Here is a 22,652-nt window from a genome sequence, read left to right as displayed (position 1 = left end):
CACAAAGTATAGAAATTAAAAAGAAAAAAATAAAATATAATTTTTTAAACTTAACCAAACCAAGAACAATTTTACAAATCAAAAAAGTTAAAAAACTAAAAAGAAGTTGGAATAATTTTATTAAAATATAATAAAAAAAATTATCAAAAAATTTCAGAAAAGTTAAAAAACCAAGTTCTAACAAAGAAAGAAAAAAATTTAAAAATACAAAAATTTTAAAAAGATTAAGAATACAAAAACTAAAACACTTTTTTTTAATTTTCAAATTCCGAAAATAGTGAAATCAGTATGACAAAATTAAAAAATAAAAACAACTAAAAAAAAAAATAAAACAAGAAATCAAAAAATATAACAAAATAATAAAAAAGTATATAAATATATAATATAATGTATACATATGTATATGAAATTTAAAGAATAAACAATTTGGAATAATTTAAACAAAAAAATTTCACAATTACAAAAAATAAAAAAACATAGTTATAAAATTTAATTTTATACGTATAAAGATCGGAAGATTAAAAATTAAAAAGTAAATAAAAAAATTTAAAAACTTAAAAAAAAATTAAATTAATTAATATCAATAAATAAAAGACATTTTTTTTAATCATAAAATTAAGAAAATTAAAAAAAAACATTATAAAACTTAAAAAAATATAAGAAACCTAAACAAATGTATAAAAAATAAAAACGAAATTACAAAAATATATTAAATAAAAAAATGTATATATATAAAATAGACAATATACACATACATATGTACATATATGTACATACATACATATGTAAAATTTAAAGAACAAACAGAAAAATTAAAAACAAACCTTAGATTAAAAATCAATTAAGAAGAATTTAAATAAAAAATTTAACAATTATAAAAATTAATAAACTATTTTTTCATTTTAATTTTAAAATTATATTAAAAAAATAATAAAGAAATTAAAAAAATAAAAAAATAAAATAAAAATAAAAAATTATAAAAATAAAAACTAAAAAAATTTAAAGAATAAACAAAAAGAATAAAAACAAACCTTAGATTAAAAAGCAATTTGGAATAATTTAGAGAAATTTAACAATTTTAAAACTAAAAAAATATATTTGTTTTTTTAGAACTTTAGAATGAAAAAACATATAACAAAAAATATAATACATAAAAGTGTACATTAGGGTGATTCAAAAAAAAATTTTTTTTTTTTTCAATTGGTACTCTGTAAAATAGGTTCCTAGACACCTCTAAGAAAGCCTCTCCAAATATGAGTTTTTAATTGTAACAGGAAGGTCCTCCGCCTAACGGTTTTCTATTTTTCTTATTATCAGATAGAAAAATTTATATCTCGCTTCCAACTACTTGAAAAAATATCTTGTTAATTAGGTTTTGTAGGAAATTGAATGCTCTAAAATATGGTCTCATATGATCTTTTCGTAAACCCAACCGTTTAAAAGATATTAACGGTTGAAATTTGACTATTTTTGGGAAAATTAAAACTTATAGGCTTTCTTAAGAGGTGTCTAGGAACATATTTTTCAGAGTACCAAACGAAAAAAAAAATTTTTTTTTTTGATCCACCTTAATGTGCATTGATGTTTGACGATGAATATCTCGTAAACGCTTAACTTAATCGAAATATCGTAGTAGACCATTTTTATAGAGCAGTAAATTTCCTACAAAACTATGTGTATCATCATTCATAATAATTTTTTTCATTGAGTTATAAAATTAATAAGAAAAAAGAATTTTTCCAAAAATAGTCAAATTACCAACCGTTAATATCTTTTAAACGGTTGGGCTTTACAAAAAAAATCATAAGAGACCATATTTTAGAGCATTCAATTTCCTACAAAAACCTAATTAACAAAATATTTTTCAAGTAGTTGGAAGCGAGATATAAATTTTTCTATCTGATAATAAGAAAAAATAGAAAACCGTTAGGCGGAGGACCTTCCCGTTACAATTAAAAACTCATATTTGGAGAGGCTTTCTTAGAGGTGTCTAGGAACCTATTTTTGCGAGTACCAATTGAAAAAAAAAAAAAAAAAATTTTTTTGAATCACCCTAATGTACATACATAAAACTGAAAAAGAAAATAATAAATAAATAAAAAAAATAAATAAATAAATTAAAAGAAACAAAAACAAAAAAAATAAAATAATAAAAAAATTAAAAAAAAATAAAAAATTAAAATATATATAAAAATATAGTAATTTGAAAAAATAAAATTTAATAAATTTTAAAGTATAAACAAAAAGATTAAGAACAAATTTTAAATTAAAAATCAATTTGGAATAATTAAACAAAAAAAATTTTAGGAACACAAAAATTAAAAAACTTTTTTTAACATTTTTTTTTAATTTTAAAATTATGAAAATATTAAAAAAATATATTTAAAAAATATTGAAAAATATATAATTAAATTAAAAACAAAACATAAAAAACTATATAAAAAATGTTAAGTATTTACAAATAAATGAAAAACAAATTTTTTATCGAAAATCAATTTGGAATATTTTTTTCTTTTTTTTTTTTTTTGTTTGTAAACGGTCTCCACTGCATACAAAAATAGCGCCAGGAGTTGACATCAGCCACTATTCTAATTGGTCACCAATTTCTTATTAGAAGAGTATACAATTTCCTGCTGGGTATGTGCGCGCTATTACACTAATTCTAATAACAGTCGCATAAAGCCGCATAACAACAATGTAAAGGTGGAAAAAACGACGTTATTTAACATTGACAACACAAAATTGTCAGCTGACCCTTAAAAAAGCAATATTTGACATTTGCGCTAGAAAGCGAATTTCGAATGCGAACAACAATGAGGGGCACACAGGCGAATGCAGACAAACAACAGAGAATCTAAGGTGGATTTGAGAGCAAGAATAACATGCTGGGTGCCGTTATGAGACCTATGTACTTTTGTGTACTTATGTATACAACAAAAAGTATATAATATGCCTGAAGAAATTTGATATGCCATGAAACAATGCAACAACAATGGTTAGCCAAAAGCTCCGCATGCGGACCATTTAATGCAATTTTAGCTTAGCAAAACTGTTGCTGGAAGGCTTGCAAGTGCGTGCAACAACAATGCCGAACAAAATATACATACATGAATATCTAACGGAACGCAAAGAAAAACAAATATTTATAGCAAAATGCACAGTAAATCACACACAAAACAACACTTCGCATAAAATTCCACTTTCAACAACATGTGGCAACAGTTTTTACATTTTACAAACATTTCGATATTTTTTTTTGTTTTCCATGTGTTGGCGCTAAAAAGTGCAACAACGACTTCTGCAGACTCCCAAGTCATAAACACACGCGCTTGCAAGCGCCTAGCAGCTGTGCGGGGAGAGGGGGAGGTTAATTTATTCAACAGCAGTGATGCATTCGGGCAACTAACGCGTCATTAAGAGCGCCAAAGCAATTGATGCAGTCAGCATGGGTTGCATCAGCGGCAGCAATGGGTTTGTGGAAACAGTGGCTGCAATTGAACTCAACAACACACATGTATATATATATGTATGTATGTATGTATATTTATAAAGTGTTTAGGTATGTGTGTTATGGCAATAGCAGAAGTGGGGCTGATGCATTTACGATAATATTGTGCGCAATCGGTGACCCACAACGGATGGGAGCAACAGCAACACACCGCATTTGATGGGGAAATGACGAAATTCGAATGCACACACACACCTTCCAGCTCAAGTGTTTGAATAATCATGCAGCTTCTACAGTTTAGGGTTTTCTATGTGTAGCTTGGTTGGTTGTCATGATGACCGGGTCTCAACTATGGGCGCTATTATCGCATATTTGCGCCACTTTGGTGCGCTTCCAGTGGGACCCACTATAAATTAAGTATGTGGTATATTGTTTGATTCTATTGCTTTTTTTTCGAAGAAGAAGGGAAAATGTGAATAGGTTTTACTGAGGACGCTTTTAATAGCTGGCCTGGAGCCATACTAGGCGCGCTTGAAGACTTTTACATCTCTGAACTTCTCCGAAAATTAATTCAATAGATGCTTACGAGCAGGTCAACAATATCAACGCTGGAACCTTCAATGATGTGAAGACCTGTCCGGCTAACAATCGGAGATAAGCCTAGCTACCAACGACTAATTTTAGATAAGAAGCTTCCGTGGAAACCAAACTTAGGCGCTAGGGTGAAAAAAGCAACAAAACACTTGCAAAAAGATGGCGGGGTCCAAATGGGAATAGACGCCTCCGGTAGTTTATTGGCTCTACACAGCAGTTGACTTACCGTATATTGATATGGTGACCAATAATGGCAAAGAAATACGCGGCAGGACGTATGAAAAGCATACCTACATAGGGTATCTAGTATATGCAACAGTGGAACTCTTTGAACCATGCCAAGTCAGCCGTTAACCCTCATTTTACGTTTACTGTCAACAGACTTGTTACGTAAACAACTGGCAGAGAAGTCAGCTCTTAGACTCAGTTAATAGTTCCCATTAGTTGCCAGTAATAAAAACATTCTGGAATACTTAGTGAGTTCCCGTTACACGGATTTTCGTAATTCCATATAGTTGAACTTAAATTGGAATCGCAATATTGCCTACCCTTCCAGAAAAGAGTAGGAAAGGGTCGATGTAGACAGAGACAGGTATGTGAATGTAAGGCTCTGTGCAGAAAAAGAACCGCAACTATCGGTCGAGGTTTTCTGGATGACATAAGTGAGGTAATATTAGTCCCAGTGGCATCACAATGGGCCTCCTAAAGACCCAGGTGCGTCGTCAGACAGCCACTACCTAGTTACTTACATACGGTCTGTTACTCGTGACGAAAGATGGGTCACTTATGACAATGTCAAGCGAAAACGGTCGTTGTGGAATTGGGGTGAGCCCGCGCAAACGGTGGCGAAGCCAGGATGGACGGTCTTGAAAGTATATTTTTGGTGGAAGCATCTTGTATGAGCTACTTTCCGAGGTCAAACTTTTAATTCGGACCTGTATTGTCAACAAATGAACCGTTTGAAGGAGAAAATCGCTCAGTAAAGGCCAGCTATGGCCAACAGGAAACAAATTGTATGGCTCACAAAAAATCCGAGACCTTATTTGGGAAGTTTTTATAGAACAACCTTTTATTCAGAACCACAACCCCGTCATAGTCCGGACCTGGTACCATATGATTACCATCTGATCAAATTTGACCGAGATTAAAAAAAATTTAAATTATCGCCTTCATAATAGAGCCTCAGCTTCGTTGTCAAGCATCTCTTTTGCGACTTCAACTCGACGTAGTTTCTGCAAAAGGTTCAGGACTTTTGGAACAAGTTTAACATTCACACACTTTCTACTCCAAACATTAATCAAAATCGATTAATCGATTTATAAGAGATCTTGAGATCCACTGCCACTATGTGATACCAACGCGACGACTTTCAAGCACTAATTCTTTAACTTTTTCGATGTTATCTTTATTAGCAGAGGTTGATGACCGACTCGCATTTGGCAAGTTTGTGGCAATGAAATACTCGTGTTCGTGATAAAGTTAAGTCCCCAAACTATTCTGCAACATTTAACACTATGGAATAAGTTTAATTCATAATTTGATTTAATATATATGTATGTATATGTACATATTGACTACATTCAATAAAAGTATGTACATTTTAGTTCGCAACAGGGGTTGGTCCAATTTAGTCATTTATTAATCGACACATACATATGTACATACATACATTCATACATACATAAAAATCACCACAACGCCATCTCCTTTGAATCCCACACAGCCTATTTATGTATTGTTTACAAACGAAAACAACAACATAATAAATTATTCATATGTAATGGAGGGGGACGTTAAGAGGGGTATGAGTTTTGAATTGTAAAAAATTTCACGCCACTTTTGAGAGCATAAATAATTCAAACGACTTCCTTACAGGAATGTATGTACGTGAGAAAGAGTGGAAGATATGGAATACGATTTTTGGAAGAAAACCTGTCTAAAAGTAAGTAGTGTATAACTAGTTATTGGTATATTATGTATATAACAACAGATTTCTATATAGAATTATATTAAACGATTAGCGATCGTGCCAGACCCTTAAATTTCTACGCCAGTACTTTTTTCAAAAGTTTGCTTCTTTTTACAATCTTTGTTTAAAAAAATTTAAATTTATATGATTTTTCAAAATTTTAGATACCTATAAATTAAAAAAATGCGTAAAAGAATATTTTTAATAGAGCTTTTAACGAAACTAACATACATAAGTCAAATATTATAAAGAATGAATTGAATAAAAAAAACTAGCAAAAATTTTCAGAAAAGTTGAAAAAAAAACACTTTCTAATAAATTAAAAAAAATAAATAAAATTAAAAATATAAATTTAAAAAGTTAAAAAAAACTAATTAAAACTAATTTTTTGTTTTAAAATTAATTATATTTTTAATTATCTAAATTAATTAATATTTTTTTAATTTTAAAATAAAAAATATTTAGATCGGAAATCTAAAATACATATATAAAAAAATATTATATATTTTAGATTTAGATTTAGATTTTTTAATATATACATACATACATATAAAGAGATTGAAAGAATATAAAAAAAAATAAGAACACATATTAAATTAAAAATCAATTTGGTTATAAATTTGGTATTTAAATAAAAAAAATGTAATAATTAAAAATATTAAAAATAATTTCAAAATTAAGAAAATATTAAAAATAAATTTAAAAAATTGATTTTCAAATAATTGAAAAAAAGTATAAATAATTTGTATTATTTTTTATTGATTCTTTTTTTAACAATATTATTTTTAATTTTTTTAAAATTTGAATGTATATGTATTTTTGTAAATTTTTTTATTTTTTTATTTTTTTTTAAATTTTGCAATCATTAATTATATAAAAAAATAATATTTAAGAAAATTAAAAAAATATGCATATGTATATGTATGTATGTACATATAAAGAAATTGAAAAAATATACAAAAGAAAAATAAAAGCACATTTTATATTAAAAATCAACTTGTTTATAAATTTGGTATTTAAATAAAAAAATTATAATTAAAAAAATTAAAAAAAAAATAAAAAAAAATGATAATTAAAAATATTAAAAATAATTTCAAAATTAAGAAAATATTAAAAATAAACTTAAAAAATTGATTTTCAAATAATTGAAAAAAAGTAGAAATAATTTGTATTATTTTTTATTGATTCTTTTTTTAACAATAATTATTTTTAATTTTTTTTAAATTTGAATGTACATATACATATGTATATGTATTTTTGTAAATTTTTTTATTACTTTTTATTTTTTTTTAACTATTTTGCAATCATTAATTTTAAAAATAATTATAAAATTAAGAAAATGTTAAAAATTCATATGTATATAAAAAAAAATATTTAAGAAATTAAAAAAATATGCATATGTATATGTATGTATGTACATATAAAGAAATTGAAAAAATATACAAAAGAAAAATAAAAGCACATTTTATATTAAAAATCAACTTGGTTATAAATTTGGTATTTAAATAAAAAAATTATAATTAAAAAAAATTAAAAATTTTTAAATAAAAAAAATTATAATTAAAAAAATTAAAAATAATTTTTAAATAAAAAATGATAATAAAAAATATTAAAAATAATTTCAAAATTAAGAAAATATTAAAAATAAATTTAAAAAATTGATTTTCAAATAATTGAAAAAAAGTATAAATAATTTGTATTATTTTTTATTGATTCTTTTTTTTAACAATAATTATTTTTTAAAAATTTAAATGTATATATTTTTGTTAATTTTTTTTTTACTTTTTAATTTTTTTTGAATTATTAATTTTAAAAATATTTTATAATTATTTCGATTTGATTTGATAATATAACAAATAATAATAGTAAAAAAATTTAAGAAAATAAAAAATTAAGTAAATAAAACAAATTCATAAAAGAAGTAATATCTGTAAAAACATTAAAAATAATAATTGTAACAAAAAAATTATAATAATTAAAAATAGTAAAAAAAAATTAATTTTAAAAATAATAGTTAAAAAATAAAATAAAAATAAACAATTTTATTAAAAAATAGAGTAAAAAGTAGCATGTGCAAAAAAATTAAAAATTATAATTGTAAAAAAGCAAATAATTAAAAAATAATGAAATATTTAATTTGTTATTTTGTGTTAAATATTGCCTTTGTTAATACAATTTGAACTAAAGATGTATTATATTCTATACAAATAAATTTGTTGCACATTGCTTCTGACAAAAAGTACCTACTGAGTTCTTAATATCATGAAGAAACCGAGTCGATAAAAAAAACAGCCAAGAATTTGCTTGTAAAAATATATCTAGTGGGTTAACAAGCACACATACATAAATTATAAAAATATATACGAGCTATAGAAGAATACTGCTCCAGCGCATAGACATAATTACTATTGCTAAAAAACAAAAAGAAAACACAAAAAATATTTAGGTATTATAAGAAATATGTTTATTTTTCTAAATAAATGTAAATGTTATGCTATATAACATATGTATACACATCTCTGGTATCTACTTATTTACTGCTGTACTCACACAATATTAGCGTACTGATGTGCCAACGAAACTCATCTAAAATAGGCGCCACACAGCTGACGTAAATCCAACCCAAAGTCGTTTGAAAAAAAGAAACGCAAATTCTTAAGCTTCGCGACAAGGACAAAAGATTTGCAAAGAAAAACACGTTTCGAATTCGAATTACTGTAGAAAACTTTGTATGAAATTTGTTGCACTTCACTCTTTTTAATTGCTTTTAATGCGGTTTTCGCTTAGCACACTTCACGTTATTTCCGGTGTATGACAACTGGCTGCCAAGCACTTTTAATTTTCACCGTGGTATTTCTACACAATTTTCCGACTTTTTTTTTTTGTGGGCAACACGCGACGACAGTAATAGTGACTTGGCGGCGCTTTGTGGCTTGTTGTCACAGTAACCGAAACGACCGAATGGATCAACAAAAACGTTCGCGTTTATATTGTATTTATTTTGTTGGACTTTTTTCTAGCGAAGCTAGTAAGGAGTTGTTGAATTGTGTGTTGCAGCTTTGCAGTTGCAGCAATGGCTTATTGATTGATTTTTACGACCGTTACAAGTAAACGTACCGAGCGTAAGGCTAGACTCGTGGCACACACGGCATAAGTCAATGCTTTCCACGCAGTTGCGGCTGCATGCCAATGCAAAGTGTGTGCTGAGTAAATATTGCTAGTAATACAATGATTGTTGTTGTTGTTATTTTGGCTTTGGCTTGTCAACAATCCAATTAGTGGGCAGAAAAGATACCAACGAGCAGCGCTGCAAATCTGCGTGGTTTTGTGTTACCCGCACACGAGCCTTTGTCACACTTGCTGCATACACAGAAACATACATACATATGTATATGCGGAAAATAAAACACAAGGAAATTCACGATATATTTTTAGTAATTTTCATTGAATGCCATATAATTGCAATAATTTATTTGCGTAATGTTTGCCAAAAATCGCACTTAAACTGCATTAAACGGAAAGGTGACGCACTGCGGCCCCCGCATTACTCATACGCCGGGTGGGCCAAGGTGATTTTCTTTGCTTTTCGTAAATACACTTTCACATTCAAATGCCCACAGGTGTTTCATATGATTTTTTCACTATTTTTCGACAATTAAGGATTAGTTAGAAGAATTTTCTTTCACAAAAATAAACCGTTATTTTTGAGTAACGTAGCACACGACGGCAAAGGTTACTCATACGCAAACGTGAGTAAGAATTAGATACGTCAACAGTAAATATTAGCCGGTTAACTGTAAATATTATTCACTTTTACAGTAATTATTAACCATAGTAAATATATGTATATATTTATTTATTTATGTATGTATATTGAATAACGAAAACCGCACGAGAAAATTTTTTATGATTTCAATAAAGAAGTAGCAACGGAAAAAATTCTTTAGAACGAACGTTTCAAAAATTGTACACCTTCGGAACACGCACAACGCCAAACTGATTTGAGAAATGCATAAGAAATGTGAAGCAACCAACCACCGCAGCGTCTGGCGATTGCGGCACTGTTAAATTTTATTTTGCTGTATTTTTATTCTTAGTTGAATATGTGTATGTATGTATGTGTGTCTGCCATGAAATTTGTCCGTTCGCGCATCGCCCGGCGTTCGAAACAAAATAAGCCGCCATTGGAAAGGCTTTGCGGGGGCAGACAGACACACTGTGTATATTTTACAGCCAAATAGCTAAATAAGTATATAAATATATTGTATACATATATTTTCTTATATACTTAGCGTTGTAAATAAATGCCTATTTATATGTAAAACGTACATTCTGCTATTTTTTTCTTCTATTTTTCTAAGATTTGTCGTTCACATATACCTACTTAGGAGTATGTAATTTATAGACGCTGGCCGTTGCCGGCAAAAATAGAAATCGTGAAATTTTTAAATTCAAAGTGGCAGCACCTCACCCGACGCGCTCATCATTCCAAATTAATTTGCTATAGAACAGTAGCGCGATATTATGATCTTAATTGCTCTTAGTATACAAAAACGTGAGTATTAATATACATACATACATATACTATGTATACACATCCCTTGGCGGCTTTTATTATTTTAGTTTCGTGAAGTAAAAAAATTCATGAATAAAAGTATTATTAGCACACACATATGTACATAGTACATGCATAGCTACATGATCATTTATTATAGCTAAGCGCTAGTACTAGCTATATTTTAATTTTTTTTTGAAGAAAATAAACAGTGTTGTTCAGAAAATTAGCAGCTTTCTCTGTCTAAAAAGAGAATATCAAACATAATAACAACAGAATAGTTGAATTTACTAAATATTTCAGGTGGGAAGGTTGAAATTAGTTTCAATTAATACGGTGTTGCTTTTGTATCGAATGAAGTTAGTACCATTAATTGTTAATTTTCTTATAATAATAATAATATACCACTCAGCATTCACTAATCCAAAGTGGTATTGGTTCGACATAAAATTTTGGCACACCTATTGTAAAAATTAAACAAAAAAAATCGACTTTTTTATATTTCGATAGATTACACTTTCAAAAATATCATTTTACAACCTTCTAAAGTGCAGCCGCTCAGTACTATCAGTAATAAACGCTTCTTTCTCAAAATTGATTTTTTTTTTTAAATTATTAATGTATATTCTGAAAAAATATATAAATATACTTTAAATTAAAAAACAAATTGAAGAGCGAGTTTTTAAATTCCCAAAAATAGCCTTTTTAATACTAGGTGTGCCCGTGAATCGTGAATTTCCGTACCCGATGACTAAATGTATGTATATTTTAAAAATTTAAATGTGAAATTCGTAATCAGGACACCTTAAACATCCCACAGACATCATAGCACATCAATATCAAACTTTTCCTTCAGATTTGGTGAGTAATGTAATTATAAATCATAAAAAAGGTAAATGGAAACTATAGAGACTATGATCCTACCCAAAAGATAAAAGACCCGCATAACCAAAAATGGACATTGATTTAATGTGATTTGGGTCTGACAGCACATCAGCATTTTTCGGTACTGTTTCACACTAATAAAATTACATGTATTAATAGTTCTCGCCTCATACTACTCTGCGGAGAGTTTCAATACAATAATAAAATTTAACATTAAATATGTTTTAAATATAATTAAAAAATGCTCACCTTATATTTGTTATCGCTGAAGCTGCACTGCAAAGGGCGTATGATGTCCTTGAACTTCACTCCTTCAATAACCGCAACCAATTGTTAATACGCGCACCATTTTTTAAAACATACCACAACACAATTTACACAAATAAAACAAATCTAGTTAACCGCGAATTATTAATTTCACGTAAAACAAAAAGAAAACGCTGCTGGTGCCGCCTCCAAATGCAGGCACCTGTACCCTTGCACATACATACACACAGCTTTTCATTTGGACTACTGCTTTCAAAACATATCCATATGTATGTACATATGTATATTTACAAATTTCGGTGGTTATTAAAAATTCAACATCACTTACCTTTCATTAAAATTTAATTATTTGCTTATATTGAATGTGGACTAACTAATTGCGATTAGGAGCTACAATTTAATAGGAGATCTCAAGCTTTCGTAGAATTAGAATATTTGATTTAATTGATAATTGCTAGCGACACACTTACTATTTATAATATACACATACATTAACTAACTACACTTTGATACGAAAAACACTTAATTTATTGCTCTTTTCACATTTTAGTAATACCAAACAACACTTTGCATTAAAGGCTTGCGGCAATTTTCCAATAAACAAAAAGACGCGCACGAATTGCAATTTTTCGCGGAAACCAACAACAATTGACAGTAAGTTTTCCAGCTCTCTTTTAGATTGGCATTCGTAACTTTTGCATGCGCATTGTTATTGTTTTGTTTATAAAAATTGCTTGGGCTGCAAGGCGAAACCAACAAGGCGTTAAGGGAAACTTTTGTGAACGCCTACCTTTTGACAATGGCATTGTGAATTAATAATTATGTGCAAGAAGAAGAATCACGTGTCAAAGCCTTGAAATTTGATTTGTGCAATGTTTTTAAAAAGAACTTTATAAAATTGTATAAAAATGGCAAAAAAAGAAAGTAAAGTAGACAAAAATTTGTCAGTAACACAAAATAAAGTGAAAGCTAAAAAACGAAAGCATGTTTCAAAAGATAATGACGAAGAAGTGGCCAGCAAAAGCTTAATTGTTGAAGCAGTTGAAGAGTCTGCGGGGGATAGTAAGTGTTCCTGAGATATTGAAAATAATTTTTATATAAATGGTTACCCAATTTATAGAAAAAGCATTAAAACGTAAACACAAAGAGAAGGGTAGCATTAAGGAAAAACGCAGCAAAACTGCAAACGGGCAGGATAGTGGTGATGACGCAGGCGACCACGATGCAGAAGAAGCACAGGAGCCCACCTTGGAGGAGTTGCACGAGAGTGAAAAACCAGAAAATGTGAATGCTATAGTAACTGTGCGTCAAAAGAAGAAACAAAAGCACAAACAACGGCTCGAATTGCAGAAAGATCAAACAGAAAGCAAGGAACGTTACCGTAACGAAGAGTACCTACGTAAGTGGAAGAACTCGCGCGCAGAATGGAAATTTGAAAAACTACGACAGATTTCAATACAGCAAACCGTATTTGATGAAGATAAAATTGGTGCAGAGATGTGGCCTATCGCTCTCGAATACTTGTCAGGCTCGAAGGGTGCAGCTAAGGCGCAAATTATTAAATTGGCTGAACAGTGCATTGAGGCGCTTGATAAACAATGCGGTGAGGAAATTAGTGAAGAAGAGCAAAAAGCTATTTACGATTCGTCAAAATATCAGCGGGCACGTGATTTGCTGCAAAGTTTCGATTAACAGTTCGGGCAGGCGAAATAACTTTCAAAAAAATTAACATATGTTTTGTAGTATGTAAATTTTAGAGGACTTAAGTATATAAAAATTTATTTTATTACAAAATGTTTATTTTGCTTTAGAGTTTATTTTATTTATCTTTTTTTTAACTTCATTTTTAACGTACAAATCTTAAATATAAATTTGTTAAAATTAACTATACAAAATTACAAGTCCACATATGCCAGTATGTTATCAACATAGTCTGCACGCTTCTTTAAATTACTCAATTGTTCCTCACTCAGCTTTAGTTTGCTCTCCTCTTGCAGCAGGAAATGTTGTATGAACAGGCGTATGCTGTTCTTGAATTGTGCGAGTTTTGTATTTTTGGCCACACGTTCGAATGCTTGATAGATTTCATTGTCGTGCTCGCTCAACAACAAACCGACCATTATTTCCTTCATGAAAACAAAGCTTGTCTTGTCCAGCTGCAAAAAGTTTACAACCTTCAGCACCGACAACTGTAAACCGCCATTTAATATTAAATGTTGTAGGAATTTAGCTAAATTTTTCACTTGTAACTTATTTAGGGATTCCATGTCGTTGATGCGATCCCAAGTGGCAAACTGAAAAGCCAGTTGAAATTTGCGATTATAGTGACAGAATTTCAGCGCAAGGTGTGCGTAATAAGGATTAGCACGTTTCTCATTCAAACAGCAGTGAATTATCACATACGCAATACTACGTTGATCTTTCAATGCCAAATGCAATATTTTCTCGAAAGCATCAACATAGTCCTCTGCACCCATTATAATGCAGAATATGTTTCGGCGCTCCTCTGTATTCATTTGCTGCTGTTTTGCCAACTTGAGTAGTTTTTCTGAGAAGCGTTGACCAGCAACAATACCCTCATCTTTCTTTTGCTTCGTCGCCGAGTTGATATCATCGATGTTGCCACTCCACGCCGAACCTACCACCCACCATTTACCCACTTGATCGGCGCGCAGCAAATCATCCATCGTTATATTGAGTGTCGTCACATATTTGTCATTGCGCAACATAGCTTTTAGACGTTTGCGCAGATTCTCCGCCAGCTCCGGATCGAATTGTGGTATTTTATTGATATTATTATTTTTAACGGCATTCAAAATATCAACCATGAATTTGAGACGCAAATTCTCTTTCAGTTCCAATGGTGCTTCTGCTATTTTACGCTGCACACTTAACATCATTTCCTTAAAGGCCAGCGGATCGTCTTTGCGCAATTTGAAGCCCACGGATTGGAAGATAAGTAGCAGACATTCAATTGATTTTTCACACAAGTTATCGGACAGCCGGCCGATTATTTCCAGTAGCAAGCGATGTTCATATATTTTGAAAATATATATGTAAGCGAGTACTAAAATTAAATTATTCAGTTTCTTATCTTCCACGGGTAGTGTGAGAATCTCCTTTAAAAGCGCGTCGAATTGCTCTATGAACATTTGCAGAAAATGTGCGCCAATTTCATTACCAACTTGCGCGTGTAGATAAGCCAAAAGCACCATATGCTCCTGCACCATACGTTCATTGGTCATAGTTCGACCAAGTAATGCCTCTCGTAAGAGAGCACCAAGCGTTTCATTCATGTTGTAGCGCGAATTTTTCATGTACAATTCCTCAATGCCGTTGGCGATCTTGTGCAGATTAGCCTCAGAGAGACGATTTAACAAACCCTTACAATTTTTACGCAAACGTTCTAGGAGCTGTGACTGTTTGCTGTCATTCTGTGTGGCAGCTAGCAAAGCGCGTTGGTGTGGCGGTACATATTTTTGTGGCTGTTGCGCATCAGGTTTTGGCTCAGCAACCGTTTTTATAATGTTGCCATCTTTATCACGTTTTCTACCGTAAATATCTTCCTTCACTGAAATCAATATAAAAAAAATATTTATAAAAAATTGTTTTTAGAAATAAAATGCAATTTCTTACTTTGCTCTTCTGTATTTTCTTCGTCATCATCATCATCCTCAACATTACTGTCCGCTTCGTTGTCGTCGTCATCATTGTAAGTACCTTCACCACTTTCACTATTGTCATCACTTAAAGCGCCGCCCAATAACTCCGTATCACCTTCATCATCAAATTCCTCCTCATCACTCCAGCCACTGGCATTCTGCCTTTGTAGTTCTTCCTTTCGTTTTTCTTTCAGCTCACGTTTACGCTTTTCCTCTTCATCATCCAAACAGAACTCCAAGGCATAATCTAAACCATCGCTAAACATTTTGCGCACCAAGCGATTTTTGTCTTTAGTCTTGTTGAGTTTCAATTTCTTTTCTAATTTAGATATTAAACGGTCTTCTTCTTCGTTCTCTACTTTCAGTTGTTTCAGTCGTTGTTTTCGCGCCACATTCTCCAAATCCTTTTGTTGCTTCAACACGCGTCGTCGTTGCTCCTCGGCGTCGGGACGTGTAGGTTGCTGTTTTTTCTTCTTCTGATTTTGTATTGGCTTCTCTTGTTTTGCCATGTTCGCTGGAATTCGGGCACTGACTTCTTCATCCGAGAAGTCTGAAGCGATGGATTCATCATTATCGGAATCTATTTTTCCAGAAAGCAATTCCTCGATGGGTATATCTTCGGGTGCTACAACTTTGGATGGCTTTTTGGATTTCTTCTTCTTCTTTCCTTTCTTTGACTTTTGTGCATTTGCTGCTGCTGCCTTAGCATCGGCCACTAATGCAGCACCATTCGTTTTATTTGAGAAGAATATGCGCTTATTTTCTTTCTTACTCTGCAGCTTCTGCTTCCGCAGATCTTTACGGGATAGCTTTTTAGTGGATGCGGATTTTCCTTTATCTTTTTTCTTTGCAACTTTTGTCATTTTTAATTATCCTTTGATTTCCAAATAAATTTTGACGAACAGCTGATAAAGGCTAGCACGTGCGCGGCGATAACAAATACAACGCAAACAAGTGCTGTGTAATACAGAATGCTAAATGCTAATGTTAACGCAATGTCAATAAATGTTTTATAACGCAGTAAGAAAACAAATTCATATAATTTAACTTTTTTAACACATTCAGCAAATATAAGCGCTTTAAAATATGTAATTTTAAAACTACAGCTTAATTTAGGAGTTCTTTGCGGTGTTTTCTCACATTCTTTTCTCCAACTAAACGTAAACAAAACAATGCAACAAAAACCACACAGAGCTTTGTTCGTTTTATATTTTCACATGCCTTTTATTTTGACAACCGCACAGCTGTTCATGTTGCTAAATAGCACCGCGTTGAAAAAGGAGTTGATTTTTTTTTAGTTGTAAAACCGTGAAGTAAATTTCTGCGATGTCGACGCGCTGGTATCCAGTTTATCAACGGGGCAATCCCCAGTTGCGTATATTTCTGCCGAATTTCTGGATGAAGCTGATTCGGCCGGCGGAAGAGCAACCAAAGAATGTTGCGACATTCTCCGTTTCGATGCAGATGTCCAAATATGATGTAAAGAATTACTTGGAAAAGATTTACAAACTGCCAGTGGTGGATGTGCGTACGCGTATTGAAATGGGTAGAACCAAACGAGATCAAACTCATGGCTATGTGACCAAAGAAGATGATGTTAAGATTGCTTATGTAACATTGGTGAGCATGATATTTATATGATGCAGCTTAAGATATGTGTATGTAATAAATAATTCTTCCTTGTAGCCACGTACTGAAGAATTCACTTTTCCCGATTTATTTGAGAAGAAAGAAGAACAAAAGAAAGCGGAAGAAAAATCAATGGATGACTCAAAACAAGGCTTCAAACGTTTCCTTGATCGCAATAAGAAACGGCCAGGAACACCGGGCTGGTACTCCATTTAATTATATAAGTATCATATATCAATTATAGTCCAAATAAAACATTACATTTCATCAAATATTAAGTAGTTTTTTTTATTCCATGAACAAATCTTAATTATATTTGTTGAACAAAGTTAAAGCATTAAATATTTTCAAAAATTTTGTTTTTGTTATTGTTAGATTATAATGCAAATTGAATATCTCTAAACTTATTTGGCACCCTCAACAGCTTTATCAATCCATGCGCGAATCTTATCTGTATCCTGCAAACCGACCATACGATTCACCACTTTGCCTTCCTTCATTACTAGTAGAACTGGTACAGCACCAACGTCGTAATCGAGCGCCAATTCGCTGTGCTCATCAATGTCTACTTTGGCCAATTTTATGGCACCGGCTTTTTCACCGACCACAGTTTCAATGCGGGGTGTTAGCATTTTACATGGATTGCACCATCTGATTTAGAATATAAAGACACAAATAAATGAGCGAAAAAATTATATAACATTTAATATAACTTACGTTGCGAAAAAATCCACAATTACCGGCTTATCACTTTTTTTGACTTTTTCGTCGAAATCCTCGGCGCTCTGCACCTGGAAGATCTCTCGATTTGCTAATGTTGTGCATATAGAACGAGCCTGTGCACGGAGCGCTGGGTTGGCCAATTGGCGACCGACATTGTTCAATTTGTTAAGGAACATTTTTATAACGTTTACGTTTATATCACAATTAAAATTTTGAAACTAAATGCTTTAGCTAAATGTTGCCGGAAAAAATATTACGACGAATTTTCAACGAATGTCGAAATCACACGAAAAATTTTTATCAAGTGTTTTTTTTAACTCTAACAGAGTTGCCAATACTTAAATGTAATGTCAAAATAGAAGATACCGGTTACATTCGTGTCGAATTTAACTCGTTTTTTCATGAAAATAAAATAATTAATTATTAAATTCGAGTAAGCATCCTTCTGTTACCTCGACAAACGGTTTTATGTAAACGGAACCAACAGATTTTTATCACAAATTTTTTAGAGGAATATTTATTGTCGCAATAAAATTAAAAGTTTTCGATATTTGCCCGGCCCGATCGATTTACGTTGTCCTGGTCTCGAAGTTACATGTTTTAATAATTGTATATACTCGTTTAAAACTTTTTCTGGTTTTGTTTACAATCTTTATATTATTAGTTAATGTATAAAACTAATTCAATCTCAGTCATCGTGAGATTAATTCATGTAAAAATACTCGATATACGGTCTTTTATAAATAAAAGTGATTTTAGCTATCTGGCAATACTAAGCTGTCAGAAATTTGGATTTTCTCTTAGGTTGGTCATACTGAAAATTGCAGCTGCTGGATTATTTTCACACGCAAAAAAAGTTAAACTATTTAGTAATTGAAAAAATCCACGAAATAAAACATTTAGTTAGCAAAAAAGAGAGCATTAATATAACGAAAACTGGTTTAGTTCGCAACAGTTTATTAGTGGTATTAAATTTGGCGATTTTGTAAGCAGGAAAGGTCAAACGAAGTAGAATTGTCAAAGTAGCGCAAATACGAGCAAAACAAAGGGATTGACGTGTGCTGTAATGGAATAGACATCAACATTTTGATTCGATCGCAGAAGCGCATTAGACATGGATGATAATTCGCAGGATATTTGCCGTGTGTGTCGTTGTGAGGCACAATCGGACCGTCCATTATTCTATCCATGTATTTGTACGGGCAGTATTAAGTACATACACCAGGACTGTTTAATGCAATGGATGCGTTATTCACATAAAGAGTATTGTGAATTATGTGGTCACCGCTTTAGCTTTCAGCCGATCTACTCGCCTGACATGCCGCGTGTGTTGCCCTTACGTGATGTGGCTGGTGGCTTATTAACAGCTGTTGCCAAGGCAGCCAAATCATGGTTCCATTATTCTTTAGTCGGTTTGGCTTGGTTCGGTATAGTGCCATTGTCTGCATACCGCACATACCGTTATTTGTTTCGTGCTTCATCATTTGACATGATACTATCGATGCCGTTCGACGTTTTCTCAACAAACAATTTGGCCTCTGATGCATTCCGCGGTTGTTTCGTTGTGACTTGTACGCTGCTGTCATTCATCGGTTTAGTTTGGTTGCGTGAGCAAATACTGCATGGTGGGGGCCCAGATTGGTTAGAACGCGACGATGCGCCTGCTGCGGTTAATGATGGTGAAGAACAAGCTCAGCCCGAAGTGCCAAGAGCTGCGGCTGCTGTTGAAGATGTTAGAGATGGCGCAGGTGTTGAAGCTGCAGCTGCACGTGTTGCTGACGAAGTCGCTGATATTGAGGAACCCGTCAACGCCGACGATGAAAGTGACAATGAGGAAGCACCGATTGACATGCCAATGAATAATGCCGCGCCAGCAGCTGTGAATCCCGCAGAAGAGGAAGGTGAAATACCGCTTGAATTTGGACCCAGGCAACAGCATATACCGGGTGCTGGCAACAACAACAATAATAATGTTAATGCGGCAGCTGACGATGCTGGTGTGGCGCAAGGTGGTGGTGCTGCTGCAGCTGGTGGTGCTGCCGCAGAAAATGATAACGACAACGATGAACCAAACTGGAATCCTATGGAATGGGATCGCGCCGCTGAAGAATTGACTTGGGAGCGTTTACTTGGTCTGGATGGTTCGCTAATCTTTCTTGAGCACGTTTTTTGGATAATCTCTCTCAATACTTTATTCATCGTTACATTCGCTTTTTGCCCTTATTGTATTGGTAATTTCATACTAAGCTCTTTGGATCTGCTGCAACCGGATAAACCGCTGCTACATTTTCACGGCCTCATCACTACGCTATTCGGCTACTGCTTCATTGGTTTAACTTTGGTTGTGTTGCACTTCTTTGCGCGCGTCTTTCGTATGCGTCGCGTGCGCTGGCTGATCGGTTTGTGCTATATAGTTGTGAAAGTGTCGTTGTTAGCCGTTGTTGAAATCGGTGTACTGCCACTTGTTTGCGGCTGGTGGTTGGATATATGCTCATTACCGCTGTTTGATGCCAGCATTAAGGACCGCAAGGTGAGCTTTAAAGCTGCTCCGGGTACGTCACTTTTTGTGCATTGGATGTTTGGCATGGTGTATGTTTACTACTTCGCCGCTTTCATTTCGCTCTTGCGGGAAGTACTGCGCCCCGGTGTGCTCTGGTTTTTGCGTAACCTAAACGATCCGGATTTCAGTCCAATACAGGTAAGTTCGATCACTCATGCGGAGCAGGCAATATATTTAAAGTAATTATTTATTATAGGAAATGATCCATCTGCCAATTCTACGCCATGTACGCCGTCTTATTGCTTCCGCTATGATTTTTGGTTCTGCCGTTCTCTTGATGCTTTGGCTACCAATACGCATGCTCAAGACAATTTGGCCGTCATTTTTGCCCTACACCCTTTCCGGCGATTCGGAAGTTAATGAGCTCAGCTTGCAACTGCTGCTGCTACAGGTGGGTACCTATAATTATACTCTCTTTAGGGTTATGTTTAAATTAATTTCCTCCATATCTTCCAGATAATTCTGCCTGGCTTCTTCGAACAATCCCACACCCGCATCTGGCTAAAGGGTTTGCTGCGCATTTGGTGTGTTTGTGTATCCTGGGTGCTCGGCATACGCAGCTATTTGCTCGGCACTGAACAGCCCAACGGCGATGCCACCAATAATGCTGCAAATGGCGCCGCCGCTGCACCAGCCGCTGAAGCAGCGCCCGAAGCTGCTGCCAATAACGAAGCAGCACCACAGCCGAATGCCAACGCAGACCAAGCAGATGCTGCAGCCGCACGTCCACCACCCGCTGTACCGCTGCCACGCGAACGTAACCTCGGTGCAGTGCATCAGGCGATAATGCAACGCGATGTGCCGGTCGGTTTTCAACCATACGATCGTCCCTCACTATTTCCATTGCGCTTGTGCGGTTTGCTGTTTTTCATGTGCGTTTCTTTGGTAATCGCTTCGGTCATAACACTAACGGTACCGGTTTGGATTGGTCGCCAGGTGATGGCGCTATGGTCCGTTGGTGGCCATTTCACAAATCAAGTAGTAGCCCAAGCACCTGAGGTATCACCACGTCCACACGAACTGTACACTGCCGCATTGGGCACCTATCTCTGTTGGATAATATCACGTGGTGTTGCCATTGCAGTGAACTTGCTGCCGCAAGGACGCGCCGCGGTTGTTGATAAAATCAAACATTGGCTACGTGTTGGCGCCTCGTACGCCCTGCCCGTACTCATATTCGTACTAATGCTAGGCGTAATACCACTGCTGTTTGGACTACTACTCGAGTTGGTGGTGGTGATACCGTTGCGTGTGCCCTTCTACCAAACACCCATACACTTTTTGTGGCAGGACTGGGCACTCGGTGTGCTCTATACCAAAATTGCGATTGCTTTGACACTCATGGGTCCCGACTGGCACTTGAAACGCGCACTCGAACGTGCGTACCGCGATGGCTTGCGTGACATTGATTTGAAGTTTTTGATACGCGAATTGGCCACACCCGTTATCACGTGTTTCGGTTTGGCCCTGGCCATACCCTATGTGATTGCGCACTCCATTTTGCCGTTATTCTTCAAAAATTCGGTGTCACGCTTGGAAATATCGCGCGTAGTCTATCCGGTATTCTTCATAATTGTCGTGGTGATTGCCTACATTTACTTCGAAATCAAACAATTCAAAAAGCTATATGTCGCCATTAAAGTGGACAAATATTTGGTGGGTCAACGGCTGGTCAACTATGAGCATCGCAAGCGCAAGCAAGAGGCCGAAGCGGCAGAGGCGGCTGCAGCAGCCTCCTCCTCAACGGATGGCGCGCAAGCGGCCAAGGATGAGCCCGAGGAGGCGGCCATCAATGCGGCGAGCATATTGGAGCGCGAGGAGTTGGAAATGCGGCGAAGAGAGGCCGCGCTGGTGGAGGATTTGGTGCGTGATGATTTATTATAATGCCAACACTAAATTACAGCATATGAAATGAAGTTCTGAAAATAATACCTACCTACCGTTACTTATGCATTCGTGTATACCATTTCCGATATGAAATTAGAACGGCAGCAAAATTATGTAAGCACAGCAAACAAATTAACAATAAATCGCATTGTATTAAGAGACGGATGCAGTTATTCATTTGGGCGTCAAAAACAAGTGATTTGTGTGAGCAGTAAACATTGACGTTTAACCTCAATTTCTCTCGATTTGTTTTTTTAGTAAAGAAACAAAGCGAATCATATTTCTTTCGGCGGCACAATTTATAATTTTAAGCTGAAAATTTTCGAAATTAATCCGAACAAAGCAGTAGAATGCGTTGTCGTGTCTCAAATCGCAGTCTCTAATTTCTATTTGGAAATGGTTGCCATGAGAGTTTGTAAATTAATTTGCGTACGAAGCAAGAAAGCGTTGTGATTTGTAGGTGTATATGCGAG

General features: G+C 33.7%; 6 protein-coding genes across 7 annotated transcripts in view; 3 read left to right on the top strand and 3 right to left on the bottom strand.

Moving 5' to 3' along the window:
• LOC120776737 overlaps positions 1–11,857 on the bottom strand; it is a 127,672-nt gene extending 115,815 nt beyond the window's left edge. The window contains exon 1 of one of the 2 annotated variants that reach the window (XM_040107670.1): positions 11,701–11,857. The gene's annotated coding sequence lies outside the window, so the exon portion shown is untranslated. Of the gene's footprint in view, positions 1–8,561; positions 9,737–11,700 lie in introns of those variants that run through there. The other variant, XM_040107671.1, reaches the window with a different exon arrangement.
• Positions 11,858–12,522: 665 nt separating this feature from the next.
• On the top strand, positions 12,523–13,472 carry LOC120776961 (uncharacterized protein C7orf50 homolog). The gene is made up of 2 exons (XM_040108052.1): positions 12,523–12,780; positions 12,839–13,472. Exons 1-2 carry the CDS (start codon positions 12,627–12,629, stop codon positions 13,408–13,410), a joined length of 726 nt encoding a protein of 241 aa, XP_039963986.1. The 5' UTR covers positions 12,523–12,626; the 3' UTR covers positions 13,411–13,472.
• A 57-nt stretch (positions 13,473–13,529) lies between these two features.
• Positions 13,530–16,529, bottom strand: LOC120776958 (nucleolar MIF4G domain-containing protein 1 homolog). Its single transcript, XM_040108048.1, has 2 exons — positions 15,355–16,529; positions 13,530–15,289 (listed from the first exon to the last, which is right to left on the bottom strand). Exons 1-2 carry the CDS (start codon positions 16,241–16,243, stop codon positions 13,614–13,616), a joined length of 2,565 nt encoding a protein of 854 aa, XP_039963982.1. The 5' UTR covers positions 16,244–16,529; the 3' UTR covers positions 13,530–13,613.
• Positions 16,530–16,621: 92 nt separating this feature from the next.
• Positions 16,622–17,287, top strand: LOC120776959 (39S ribosomal protein L23, mitochondrial). Its single transcript, XM_040108049.1, has 2 exons — positions 16,622–17,000; positions 17,067–17,287. Exons 1-2 carry the CDS (start codon positions 16,707–16,709, stop codon positions 17,223–17,225), a joined length of 453 nt encoding a protein of 150 aa, XP_039963983.1. The 5' UTR covers positions 16,622–16,706; the 3' UTR covers positions 17,226–17,287.
• On the bottom strand, positions 17,282–18,033 carry LOC120776960 (thioredoxin, mitochondrial). Its single transcript, XM_040108050.1, has 2 exons — positions 17,727–18,033; positions 17,282–17,660 (listed from the first exon to the last, which is right to left on the bottom strand). Exons 1-2 carry the CDS (start codon positions 17,906–17,908, stop codon positions 17,414–17,416), a joined length of 429 nt encoding a protein of 142 aa, XP_039963984.1. The 5' UTR covers positions 17,909–18,033; the 3' UTR covers positions 17,282–17,413.
• A 519-nt stretch (positions 18,034–18,552) lies between these two features.
• LOC120777545 (E3 ubiquitin-protein ligase MARCHF6) lies at positions 18,553–22,338 on the top strand. The gene is made up of 3 exons (XM_040108934.1): positions 18,553–20,430; positions 20,489–20,683; positions 20,749–22,338. The coding sequence occupies exons 1-3, from the start codon at positions 18,847–18,849 to the stop codon at positions 22,174–22,176; spliced, it is 3,207 nt and encodes a 1,068-aa protein (XP_039964868.1). The 5' UTR covers positions 18,553–18,846; the 3' UTR covers positions 22,177–22,338.
• The last annotated feature ends 314 nt before the right edge of the window (positions 22,339–22,652 follow it).

This window comes from Bactrocera tryoni, chromosome 5, assembly GCF_016617805.1.
Source record: "Bactrocera tryoni isolate S06 chromosome 5, CSIRO_BtryS06_freeze2, whole genome shotgun sequence".
Taxonomy (NCBI): Eukaryota; Metazoa; Arthropoda; class Insecta; order Diptera; family Tephritidae; genus Bactrocera; species Bactrocera tryoni.
Note: the sequence above shows the minus strand (reverse complement) of the source record. Positions and strands in the feature narration are given on the sequence as shown.